This window comes from Dipteris shenzhenensis, chromosome 9 (genome assembly GCF_047967505.1).
Source record: "Dipteris shenzhenensis isolate YYH24624 ecotype China chromosome 9, Dip_SZ_1.0, whole genome shotgun sequence".
In the NCBI taxonomy this organism is placed as follows: Eukaryota; Viridiplantae; Streptophyta; class Polypodiopsida; order Gleicheniales; family Dipteridaceae; genus Dipteris; species Dipteris shenzhenensis.
In genome coordinates, this window is record NC_141604.1 from 28,863,393 (window position 1) to 28,877,577 (window position 14,185).

The 14,185-nt window shown below is 43.5% G+C and overlaps 1 protein-coding gene across 1 annotated transcript in view; it reads right to left on the bottom strand.

The window, feature by feature from the left end:
• The window catches only part of LOC147898472 (elongation factor P (EF-P) family protein), a 95,667-nt gene that overhangs the window by 48,646 nt on the left and 32,836 nt on the right, over nt 1-14,185 (bottom strand). Inside the window, exon 6 of the mRNA XM_087379652.1 lies at nt 9,417-9,483. Within this exon, the coding sequence (XP_087235778.1) occupies nt 9,417-9,483 (67 nt within the window). The remainder of the gene's footprint in view (nt 1-9,416; nt 9,484-14,185) is intronic.

Here is a 14,185-nt window from a genome sequence, read left to right on the forward strand (position 1 = left end):
AGAACACACAAGGACACTTTTATTGCATTCATTTTGGGAGCAACCCAGGCAGAGTACCCTACATGCAAAGACTGAACTAGAAACAAAAGGGGTCCTCAAAAGACTCGGTGACTTCAGCATTGCTTGCAAAGATCTCACTTGGAGAGGTAGAGTTTCCTCCTCTGTGGCAACCAAGTGTGCATGATATTGTGCTTGCTCTTTCTCTTTCTTCTGGTAACAGAATGCTTCTTTATGTCCAAACCGCTAACAATAGCGGCACAGTATCTTCTTGCTTCCCTTCCAAGTGGGATTGGATGCAAGAGCAAGTTCGGTGTCAGGAGACTTGTCCTCATCCAGATTCATTCTATCTTTCTCCAAAAGAAGAGCCACCATATCCTCAAAAGTAGTGGATGCAACTAGAAGAACTTCAAGCGAAGATTGAAATCGAGGAACATCTTTCATGCTTCTAATAAGTACAGCCATATTGTCTTCGTCATCAGGCTCAGATTTAAGACTAGCAAGTTGACTGATGAGAGACTTCACTATAGCAAGATGATCACTAACCTTGTCAGTATCTTGCATCTTGAGCTCATAAAATTTAAGTTTCAAGAATACCTTAGAATTGGTAACCTTGTTGCCAAATATACTTTCAAGCTTCATCCAAATCTAACTAGGAGTGGATGATAAGTCAACAAGATGGATTGAGGAATCTGCAAGACTAAGGCCAATAATGGAAATGGCTCATTGACACCTTTGCTTGTACTTCTGGATCTCCTTTTCTTGCAGAGCTGGTTCTCCTCTCACAACAATGTCCCATAAACCATCTTGCATCAAGATAAGTTGAATTTTTGTTTTCCATGTGGGAAAACCAGTTCCTGAAAATCTCTCGGATGCAGGCACAGCAAATGCAAGAGTAGACGAAAGAGCCATTGTGCTCAGGAAATGTTGCCCAGCATGTGGGACTACGTCAAGATTTTCCAGTTCCGCTCCTGAAAGATGAAGATTCGTCGCTTTTATGTTGTGCGATAGGCATCTAAGGCGTAGAAGGAGAGTGTAGTCCAGTAAAACTTCACAACCCAGATCCCGGTTCATCAGCAACAAATCGTAACAGAATCATCTTCAAGTAATGGGCGAATCTTCAAAAGATGATCATGCTGGTCTCGAATATCCCAGCCTTCTGAGAGCACTTTTCGCAGCGATGAAACCCAAAGAATTCTCCATGTTTCTCTCAACAAGGAGTATAGCAATCGAGGCTGCTTCTGATTCTTGGAATCTGCACGCATGTGGAACAGTGAAGCAATACAGGCTATAGGTCACGAGCCGTGGTCTAGCATCATGAAGATGAAGAATAGAAGCACAAGCTGAACAAGGAGAGGCTCTGACACCACGTGAAGGAACCAGGGAGAAAGATATAAGACAATCACATATGAACAATAAGATGGGACCATGAACTCATGAGGACACACACTGACATTACTGATGATGATATCACAGAAGAGAATATCTATGACATCACCAAAATCTAATCGAGACTCCTGACTAGGCCAAAGGACACTTGACCTTTCAAACTCACACAAGACAAACCACAACCATGTTCACACTAGAACCGCGTTCACACTACCTAAGCTCCGAAATGCTCCAACATATAGATGCCAAATCCCATCTCAGAGTATGCCACCAACGAAGAGCCTGGCACTAGAGCTCCTCGCTGCTCCTTGGAATCGCATCAGCCACCCATGCAACCCACCAGCCCTTGGGGGGGACTCCCTCGCTGCTGCTGCCAGATCTCAAACACTGCTTGCTGGATCACCTCCTCCTGGAGTAAATCGTCGGGGATACGGACCCTCTTTTAGGGGAGGTTGCAATGGGACTGTTCAAAGTAAAGCACGATCGGGGAGTGATCTGACATTGTGGTACCTACCAAAATATATGTGGATCCCCCCCCCCTCCTATGCATCGCCCAATCTCCCATATGAAACTTGTCGAGAGGCTCTAGCACGCCATTATGCCTCCGCCGGCCAAAGGGAAAAGAAGGCTACTAGGAAGTCTGGAGAACTTTGCCTCTCTCCAAGGGTCACAGCTGTTGACCATGAAGATGAACTCTACTCCACTCAACCGTAGGCACCTCTAGGAAGGAAGCTCCTCCCTCCTTGTCCTAGGTTGTTGAAGTCACCTCCAATAACCCAAGAGTCAACATTTGGGAGGCTCATTGTTAGTCGCCTCTAGAAAGTCGTGTCCTACTATCTACAGGCAGGGACCTACACCTTCAAGATTCCAATCCTGAAGTCTCCCAAAGACCCATCCGAATTGCTTGCCTTGTGATAAGCTCACTCTAGTCAAAAACATCAAGGGCCACTACTTGAGAGATAGAAATACATACCCTCTACTCCTGCCTATTATAAGAGACAAAACCTCTAGGACCCTTCCCGAAAGAAGATGACGGCGGCGTCTGATATTTGTTGCCAAAAACATATGCTCCCGAATAAAAAGGAAATCCACATCCCATTCCACCATAACCCTCTACAACTCCTGGTGAAGTATCATCTGTTGTGGCTAGTGACATGCACAATCGTGGAGCTTGTGCACGTTCCAACGTCCAACTCATGGAGAGGAGGGAGGGTGGTGAACGAGGCCCTCCTATGGCTAGGGAGCCTATACGATGATTGTGGATCTCTCTGACTTCGAACGAGGTTTGGTAGTCCTCATCCATGTGCCGGTGTGTCAACGACACGACAGGCTAAATCCCTACTTCAAGGCCCACTGCATCATGAAGGAATCCCCTACCCCAAGCCAACAAGCACACTCTAAAGCAGCGGCCAATGATTGACCTATTAAGCTGGACTTCCGGACCCATCTTGGACACAGCTACTGGTTGGCCCAATCTGCGTCTAACTGGTGAGAAACCCAGCCAGTATATAGTTGTGTCTCCATGGGTAATCCACATCTTTCTATCCTAGGGTCCCAACCACTCCTCCATCATATGGAACATCTAGTCCCTCATCATAAGATTGAAGAGTCCACTTCTCTTCTCCCGTAGAAGTGAAGTTGAAAGCCCAAAAAGGTCAAGATGAGGAAACCCACTGCTCCAATAGAACTCTCTCTACAGGCTGGAAAATCACAACTACCACCTCAAGGGCAAGGGGGTAATCATCTAGGATGTCGGGGTGATTCCACTGTTCGAGCCTCCAAAATATCGATCGAGAGGGGCTGTCTTGGACACGGCCTTGGACCTAGAAGCTGAGATAAGGGGGCATCTGTCTAAGATTGCTTTGGAGGGGCAGCATCCTTCACCGGGAGAGGACCAGGCTGAGACGTAGAGGATCCCATCCCCCCTCCATAGGCTGGCTAAGCTCACCTTAATTCAATCACAAACTGACTTCTCCTGGGCGTGGTCAACAGTACGCCCCACCATAGCCCTATCCTAAAGGGACTGAAATGTTGTCTTTGCCTGTCGCTTGTCCTTTGGGGAAGGGCAACCCACGCGGAAGTGGGAGTCCAGGGAGCTGCCATAAGAGCCACTTTGGCTAGACTAAAGAGAGGTCAGCACTTGGAAAGCCCACCCCAAAAGAACAAACCAAAGAACTGCTTCGACTAGCCGAGAAGAGGGAGGGTGGAAGGGGAGGCAAAAGAGAAAAGAAAAAGTGTAAGGAGTGTCTTATTACCCTTCTGTATACTCAACGCAACGAGTGTTAGGTTAAGGGCCCTAAACAACTAGGAATTTGAGAGAAATCCACATAATATTGTCTGCTCAAGGGGGTTGTGTGAACGTCCTAGAAAAGTATGTCTACCTTCCCACAAGCTCTAAACATAGTTTATCTATGGCAACATATCAGACAAATGAGAAGAGATAGCCTCAACATGTCTAGGTTCTAGAGAAATGTGACAATGAGTCTTTTTGCATCTCCAAGATAGCATAATATTGCATGCAAATCTGGAACCAAATAGTCTCCATCCTTTGACTACTTTTCCCACTAGTTGACATCCCTTGGATTTATCTCTTATCATGCATTGATCAATGTCAGAAATTGCATTGTAGTTTTCCTCTATAATTAGCCTAACTCACGGTGAATTCTTGCTGAGTTTTGAAAAATATTATATATCATCTATCAAACCTCGCTTGCCTGATAAAGTGTACATAGAAACTGTTTCTTCCTTGAATTATCTATAGCGTAGATTATTCTTAGATCTTTCTAATGGTTTATCTCTACTAACCACTCTTTATAACCTGTCATGAGTGATGATGCACCACTATCAACATACCAAGGGTGGTAGTTGTTAAACTCAATATTATTTCGACATGATATTGTTTGACATGATAGCTACGTTCAACTGAAAACTTGCTACTGTGATGATGCACCACTATTGACAACCCAGGGTCATGGTATTAATCTCAGTATTGTTTGACATGATAGCTACATTCAACTGAAAACTTGCTTCTTAAACTACTTTTTAATTATCTTGTTTCATGCTTTCAATATCTATATACATGCTTTTGTTGTTAATTTACATAGTAAGTATGACTATGTCCATGATAGGTGTAACTTCTTCCGTAGTTGTTGGTCCTATTTCTTCATACTATTTCTTCCATTGTTGTTGGTCCTCCTTGATCATATATTTCTTCATGCAATCTCTTTCAAATGCCCAAATTTATGACTATATATGCATTGGATAGTTGATGAATTTAGATTTCTTGAGAAATTGACTCTGCCTTGGAACTTTCGCATGTGTGATGAGTTGTCTCTATTTAGGTACTTACCACTACTTGAATTTTGATGTTGTTGATTCACCTTGATTTTTGTCTTGTTGTTGCTGCTAATGCTGATGTTGTCAACCACCTCCATTGGATGAATTTCCTATGCCTTTGCTTTCGCTTGATATTGTAAATGTTGTTCATTCACTTGGAGATCCTTTTCCGGCTTGAATTGATTTGAGCTCTCAACTCTTCAATTAGCAAGATTGTTTGTAGTTCTTCGACATTGTTACTTATTTCTTAATGGCTATACTTTGTACCGAATTCGCATATCCTTCACCAAATGCACTCAAGATGACCTAAACCAATTCTTTTGACTTCACAGTTCCTCCTACTGCTACAAGTTGATTTTTACTCTTAACATACATCCAGCTCAAGTTTCATCTTTATGTCAAAAGCTTCAATTAATTAAATTTCTGAAGTCAAGATCATGGATGTATCCTTTCACTCATTGTACTTTCTTGGATATTTTGACTGTGTCGAGTTGTTCAAGCATCATATCTTGCACATTCTCTCTAATCATAGTGTAGGCATACTCATCCTTTTTGTCACAATCTAGCTATTCTTTTGCTATAGCAAGGTCAGTTTTTAGGATAGCCCCATAGTCTTGGAAAACTTCCATCAACATATTTCTATCTATCTTAAGGAATAAGAATTCTTTTCATTCAGTATTTTCACATGCCATAGTTGTATTGTCCAACTTTGTTGGCTTTACTGAAGGTTCTACATCAAAGTTGCTTAATGTTGACATGATGATGGTGTCAATGAGTAACCTCACAAGTCAAATAGGTCTAAGCTGATGCTCTTTTGTTTTTAATGAAGAGACTTCTGTTAAGTATGAAAAAAAAACCCAAGAGCCATGCTCATGGTCATGATAGCATGAGAAGTAAAGTACCCTGAGTGGGTAAACACCTTGCTCATCAAGAAGAGGCTAGTAAAGCACCAAGGTTGAAGCCATCAAGGCCATCTCAAACCTGCACTGGGCTCCAAGAAAAAGGGAGAGCCACTCCACTTCTTGAGAAAAATAGTCCTCCTAGTAGATGCCACCTGGGAAGACCCCTGCATGCTCACCCAGATGGCCATCAAAGTAGTCCTATATGTATGTAGCTATATAAGATCCTCCCAAATGACCTGGTTAGCCTCATGATAAGTGAGTTGAATAGAGGGGGCTCAAGGCTATACTAGAAACAAGACTATAGGCTCACAAACCATCTACATGTGCAGGCGTACCAACACCTCCGATCACCCTCAGTTGCTAATGTCATGGATGCGGATGCGGCTAGCCATGGTAACCTGTGTCTCTTGAGGTCGAGGAAGTAAAATCTCTAACTATGTGATCACTTGGAATGGTGCGTCAAGCTAGAGTGGAGGGACCCAAACCCAGCCAAGATGATCTAGAGTGGAGGAGAGAGCAAACACACATAGGCTAACTATATACTACAAGTCTTCTGAACAAAGAATAAAAATATACATGCAAGCATGGGATTAAGGGCTCTTCATACTTGTATGTGTCCTTAAAGGAGGCTTTTGGCATTATCTCTTTACATGTTCACAAACATGATGTTCATATTGTTGAAAGAGTCTTTTGGCATTATCTCTTTACGTGTTCACAAACATGATGTTCATATTGCTTTTCAACAATTGTGCTCAAAACAAGTATTGCCATCACAAGGTAACCAACATTTACACTCACAGTTCGAGAACTTTCATCACACTCTTATATTGATCTGAAGTTAGAGCCTCTTGCCATCTCAACATAAGCACCTCTCATATGGTCTCCCTCGAGATCTAGAGGATGTGACCTATCAAGGTAATTCCCCTATCATCACATAGTGATGCTTTACATGCGCACGCATAGAGTATCATCCCATGCATAGCTAGTAGCCATATAGGCAACACACGCGCATGCATAGGACATGTCGTGCTCAATCCTAAGGCCTAGAGCTTGATAAAACTCTAACAGCTCTTTTCTAGTAGTTCATGGCAATGATGCTTAGAACCGTAGTAACCTCCTCTACTACCTAGTATATCTTCTCTTATCGGTGGATCAAGTGCAACTCCGGCATTCTTATATTAGTGTTTGGGCTTTTGGTGGGAGAATTGAGATTGGCTGCCGTCTTACTAGATCTACATTCTTGGATCATTCTCTGGCGGTCCTCAAACTCAAAAAGTTTGTTTGTGACACTACACACAACAGTATTTGTATTCTTCACTTCCTCTACCAAGATCTTAAGACTGCATCAACCATTGTACAAATTTGGCAAGCTACTTACGTTTATGTCAAGCTCTCGTGCTGCATCCATTGCTAGCATTCTTAGAAACTATCTTCGTTCTGTCTACAAAATGTGTTCTCTCTCCCCAAGCTATGTTCATCATAAGAGGCCTTTAGGCAAAAAATACATTTTAAAGAGTCATACTCTTCCAATTCATGATTCCTAAGCACGTTATCCTAGCACAAGGTTGTCCGCCTTTTCATAGGATCAGCTAGATTTTCAATATCATTTGCATCATTGTTTATGTCAAGAAGGATAGGATAAGAAAGGAGTCTTGAGGGTTCAGCATTGTCCTTTTGGAGGGGTAATTTGTGCTCTTCAAGATGACCAGGAAATTTCATACTCTATCCTTGGTCATATTAGGAAGCTATGTATTGTCGTCTATAATTTCGCTCCACTCTAGTCAAATTGTGATAGTGCCAAAGAGCAAGTATAGCTTGGTGTCCAATTCCATGTGTTGTGCTCTTGAGAGGCCTTTTTCTCATGGAAAGGTCACGGAATCCCTTCTTGCAAATGTCTTGTCCATTACCCTATTTCGAAACCATTAAGAGCTTATAAGCAAGCAATTAACTCTTTTTTTTGGGAGTTTTTTCTTGAAAGTCTATGCCTTCTACACTCTGTATAGGCTTGCTACACTTGACCTCAAAAGGGATATTCACTCATTTTCACATAATCGGAGGCCAATCACGCATTACAGCATGGTCTCACAAGGAAGGTAAATCTTTTGGCCAAGAAAAAACGTCATAAATTCTTCTCATAATAAATTATTACTCAGTATACAAAGGATGCTTCATTATTTGAGCACTATCAAAATCAAGTTCTCCTACCACCACCTAAATTTAGTGGAAGAAATTAAGCACAAAACCCTCATGGTTGCACAATCTTATCAATAGGCAAAGCAATCTAAAATTTGCACATTAGAATATTCTATATGTATTCTCTCACCAAAGTACCAGTTGGTTAGCCAAGCCTAGGAGCTTGTCACCAAAGAATGTGGTGGTGATAGATGAGCTTAAGCTATAGGACAAGCCACAGCAGCACACCTGCACTAGCAGCTTGAATAACAAATGTCTGGAATAAGGACAGGGACCTTTTCCATATCTGAAGCAAAAGGGACAAACAAGAACCTCCAAAACTTATTTTTTTGACAATAACAGACTAATGTCTAGACTTCATCATATACAAATCATTTTATTGCATGTTTGTTCAGTCAGTCATTTCAGAAACAGCATGCTGCCACTTGCAAAAACATGAGTAATTCCATCCCAACCGACATTCTTCATACAAAGCTGAGTCATGCTCGCTGCAAACGGCAAACGACAGCAAATGTGAGTTAGTTCTCTGCAGGAACAACACCACATTTGGACAGGACATATCTCTAACTATGGTCAGCGTGGATTATGAAATGTGTCAGACAATACAACATCAAAGCATCTGGAAAAGTAGAGACAGCCAGCATTGCATGCTCTATGACCAGTTTTGGGTCAACAAGTCTAAGAAAAGTGCAACGATCAGATTATTGAATGAAAAATACCAGAATGGATGCCCATACAACCTACAAAGGTCTAGACAGTAACTCAAAACCGCATATTTTGTGAATGGCAACAAAGCTGAACTGATGGCCCAAATCTAGGGAAGCCAATCAGATGTTAGTATTGCATCTATGCAAGTGTGTTAGTGCTTTGGCACACGGTGTCAATGTCGCATGGATGGCTTGACGTGACTTTCTGAGAGATCGAAGGGTAGCTTCATCCTCACACCTCCTCAGCTTGTGCTGTGTATATATTCAATGTGTGTTGCTGCTGCACTTTTCGTCCTAATGCCGATGATATTGGAAGAGCATATAAGCTCCGAAGAAGACAACTAAGAAATATACAGTATACAGTTTTCGCCCTACACCAGAGCCAACTGAAAATTACAACTACTTAATGTTTTAGTGTATAGCAGGAGCTCCCTACTATGACATGTCCAACACTGCATAAGCATATGCTTCCACGTTCATGAACTGGGAAACTAGTTAGCATCGCAGAAGAAATTGATTGATGTAAATTATTGAATTAATGGAATGCATCTCATTGAACTATAGTCGATCCAAGCCTTGCTGCTCTTTATTGCCACACCTACTGTAGGATTTAGCCATGTGTCTAACAAAGGAAAAAAAAAAGAGAAACGAAAATAGCTGTGTCTCTATGTGCAAGGGAAGCAACACCATTTACAATCAAGATCAGCTGTATGTGGGTGCCACAGTAGATGTTTTCGACACATCCGTACTAAGCGACTCCCTAAAAACATGCTAGAAGAAATGCCACTATCAGCCAGACAGAAACAAAACCTCAATTCTAAGCTTGAGCACTTTTAATGCGTGACAACATTTCCCTTCATAAACACAACAGTGGGCAGTGATAACAACTTACTCCATCAACACAGCCCTGTCCCCATCTTCATACAGAAAGGTAAAGCTCCTTGCATCCGTAAATATCTCTGCAAGAAAATTAAGGAATGAGATACAACATACAATCAAAGCTTGTTTCTTCAAGCAGGACTTTTAGTCAATATTTTGGTTCCATACTACAAAGATAAACATGTTAGAATGTTTGGACAGAAACAGAAGAGTCTTTAGTAAACAATTTGCAATGCAGTTCCTTAAAAAAGGAAGAGCAGGACCTTAAACACTCAAGTACAACTATAGCAAGAATATGTTATGTGAGCATATACAGGTCTAAAATTTGAATGTAAGACTGTAATAAAGGGGCAAAAACAGGCCTAGCTAGCAGTAGTCCTATAGGCTAAAATGGAGTTGAGAGGGCTGGGATCTATGTGGGTGCATGACACTCCTACTCTACAGCTCCCTCCTGCTTCCTACCTCCGTTCACTCCTATTGTCTTTCAGCAGCTTTTGGCCCACTCAGCGAGTTCCTGGCACATCCTGATCAGCGGCGTGTGGCCACTTTCCTTCTAGAGGCCCAGTGACAGAGAGACCAGCTTGTCCGAGCAAAGAGGATAGCACAAGAGGGACCGGCTGAGCCCATCTGGAGCACGATTACAGATTTTTTCTCCAGTGACCCGAGCCAGGAACAATAGGGGGCTAGATGTAGTAGCAGAGAGCCAGAGTGCATGACTTGACACACCTGACCCCAGGTGACCCCAGGTGGACATTCAAATGAGAATTGTACACATATCCGCTCTCTCGACGTGGGGAGACAGACCACTAGAGTGACGATAGCACTTATTGCAAGCTACATCACAGAGACTATACAGGAGAAAGGATGGACTTGGACAGACCGAACACCAGTAGCGATCTATCCCTGACTTTCTTCCTTGATGCAAGCAAGATCCCGAGCCACTGTTAGATGAGCTCCTCTTGTCTCTCCTCAATCATCCGGTGGAGTCGGTCCTATAGATAGCATACATAGGCCCAGCCACTCAAATGGACACAGATCGATTGGTAGGCGGCCAAGGGCTTCCTTGGTGTTTCCCCTTTTGGGGTTTCTCCCGTAGTGACAATGCTTTGTAGTCACAAAAAATCAGCCGTGGGTAGGGGTGCCCATTTAGTGGCCCCACCCTTATCTTTCATTGTATCTGGGTTTTTCAATCTAATAGACCCTTTGGTCTCTCGTCGACATTAATAAACTCTCTCTCTCTCTCTCTCTCTCTCAGAGTATAGCTTGGATGCCCCGTCCTCCACCCTAGCATCTGAAGGATAGACGAGTCTCACAGGCACGGAGGATTGCCATTGGGCAAATGCGGGTCTCGTCCCATCAGCTGAGGATTGAGGTAGAGAGAGCCACAGGAGAGAAAACTCACAGAGGTGGAGACAAAGGACACCTCCTCTATACTTGACCCGCCTCCGATGATATCCAAGGACAGTAACAATGTTTCTTTCAGGAGGGGCATGGGTTTGGGCCACTCTCCCGGCTGATCCACTTCCATGACAAAGTTTGCATTGGCCTCTTTTCTATGGAGATGCAACGACACACAAAGACCTTGTTGCAGCAAATCAAACGGCAAAAGAGACAAATCGAGCACAACAGACATCACTGACTTCTATGCCTGTGAGTCAGCTCTAGGACAACTGGGGTAGAGGAGGAGGAGATAGCCGACATGAGGGAAGCATGGATCAGCGAGAAGAGACAGTGCAAAGTGGTGAAGCCAGCGACACAGATGATCACCACAGCACGCACGATAGAGGTCCAGCCCATCGTTGCTCTACTCAAAGGAGGCCGCTCGAGCCGAGGTGTCACTCTTGACATGGCCCATCAGATACAAAGATCACAGAGACCACACCACCCGCCACAATGAGAGATGGCTCGCCAAACGCAAACTCTCTCTCTCTCTCTCTCTCTCTCTCTCTCTCTCTCTCTCTCTCTCAGATTGATATATATATATATATATATATAGTCGGGATATGACTATGCTGTACTTACGACTTAGTACTGCCATTTTGCATTTTATTGCATTCTGCATTGGTGTGGATGCTCGTTTAGTAGCTCCACTACCACAGCTCATTGTATTCAGGTTTTTTCGCAGTTTCATAGACCCATCGGTCTTCCGAAGACTTTAATAAACTCTCTCTCTCTCTCTCTCTCTCTCTCTCTCTCTCTCTCTGACATTACCTCCATGTTCAGAGCGGGAGTGCGACTGACAGGGATGATTGTCGCCCTTGTTAGACATAGAGTTGTGACCAAGAGACAGTGTAGGGTTGCATCCACAGGGAGCCAGCAGCACTCTATATATGATTTCATACCATCGCTCCCTCGCTCTTGACGATGGAGGGACCATTGTGACCTTAGAGCACACTTCACTTTGTATTATGATGACAGTCGCTCTGATGATGATAGTGATGTAGACACATACAATGATATGGTGATGTAGGATAGAGTAGGACTTTATTTTCTAGTGTAGTACTTGGGTACTATATATATACCAAGTACTTGTACTTTCATTTGATTGAGCATTCTATTGGAGTTTCTTTGTGACCACTTCTTGCTCACTTGTGTTCACAACCTTTCTCCATTTGTTCCTTCATGTGGTATCAGAGCCACACTCACTAGTACCCTATTCCTACCTTGCTTCCCATCACCAAGCAAGTTCTTTGGCGTCAGTGTGTTGCTTCTGCTTCCATCCTGCTCCGTTGACGCTCAGCCCCAACAGCTTGTACTCCGGCCCGCAGTGTTCATCAAGCACTCCGTACTAGCAGCCCATTCGTCCGCACATTCTGTACAAATTGTACGGAAATCCGTACTATTGCCTGCCATACCAGCCGTACTGTTTGTTTGTATAGGCATCCGTACGACCCATTCTGTCCCCCCCCCTACATGCCCGACCGTAGCTTCATACATTCTATCGGTACTATGCAGTCCGTACCATTGCAGCAGTACGTACAGTTGCAGCCCGCTCCAACCTGTTCGTGTGGATTTTGCTCCGTCCCCGCACTGTGTTCCAGCCTGTTCGTGTGTTGCTCCAGCCCGTGCACTTCTCTTGCATACACGTTTTGGCTTCTGGCATACAGGTGCATTTGGGGATTTTTGGTGAGCCCACATGCACACAGATTTGAGCTACTTGCTTGCACTTTGCATCTCACGTGCAGTAGGTGCATTTTCAGTTTGCTTGCAATGGGTGATGCTATAGTGTGCAATTAGTTGATGCCATACTTGTAGTGATTGCACAGTACACTCAAAGGCACTTTTTTTTCAGTTGCATTTTCTTTGCAGGTGCATTTGCAATCAGTGTTGTCTTTTTGCAATCAAGATGTCTTAGTCAGAGAGCTTTGGTATTATGATGACCGAAGGAGATAAGTTGAAAGGACCCAACTATGCCCTATGGTCTTTTATGCTCAAGAACATTTTGGTTGGCAAGAACTTATGGGATATTGTGAGTGGTGATGAGACTAGGCTATTGCATCTAGTACTAGCTCATCCTCCACCACCACTTCTACTACTCCTACTACCACTTCTACTACTCCTGTCATTAACACTTCTACTACTTCTACTGCCACTCCATCTCCGACTCTTTTGGAGGAGCAGAAGAAGTTTGATCGTAGAAATGCCCAAGCTTTGTTCTTGATTGCCTCATCAGTGAAGAGGCACATATGACAACCATTAAGTCATGCACAGATGCAAAGGATGCGTGGGAAAAGTTGGCAAACATGTATCATGTCAAGAATGAGGCAAGGGTCATTGCATTGACCAATAAGCTCAAGGAGCAGAAGATGCAAGAAGGTCAGACAACCACATAGAACATCACAAAGATCATTGATCTCAGAGATCAGCTAGCAAGTGTTGATCAGGAAATAGATGACAAGAAATTAGTCTCTATCACTCAAAAGCTTGGCTCCCTCTTATGGCACATTTGTTACCTCTTTGACTATTATGCTAAGGGCAGCCCCTCTCTCATTTGATGAGCCAGTTGGGTTGTTGTTACAGGAACAGGAGAGGACCTCCAATTTTGCCTATTCTTCCCGTCAAGGTGAGCAAGCACTTGCCACCCAAGGAAAGGGCAAATTTCAGCAAAAGGGAGGTCATTTTCAGAAAAAGAACAGCAATATATATCAGCCCAAGAATGAGGGTAATGCAAGTACAAATCAAGGTCCTAAGATGAAGAAGGGCAGATGCAATTATTGTAAACAGCCAGGTCATTTTATTGTACAGTGTCTAAAAAGGATTGCTAATGAGAAGAAAAGGCAAGGCACAAGCAGTAATTTTGTTGCAGCAGCTGAAAATGTAATTTATTTTTTTTCCCGCAAAAAGTAGTGCTAGCTATATTGCTTGAAAACGAGAGTACAAGAAGGCCTAAAAAGGCCAGCGAGCTGTAATCACAAAACGGATACAGCCCGGGGTAACAAAAATAATTACAAGCCTCTCAGGGCATAATCATCTGAGTGTGGACAAACAGCCACGGTGGGGGCGAGTAATGCCACTGAAGACTCTGAGCAAAGTGCTGGAAGAAAAGCTCTTGATGGTCCCAGTCGCGAAGGAAGCGCCGTTTCTTCTCCTTCCCTGCCCAGGAGTCTCCCTGACTCTAATCCCATTGACCCTTGAGCGTGTGAATGATCGTGCTCCAGATAGGGTCTGGGTAGCAGAAGAAGCCTGATCTCCTAGGGTCTGCGCGCATCTGGAAGTTCAGATATGCCAGCCTACAATACTCCCTATGATCTCCCAAACTGGGTGCCGAGTCATCGCTCCTAC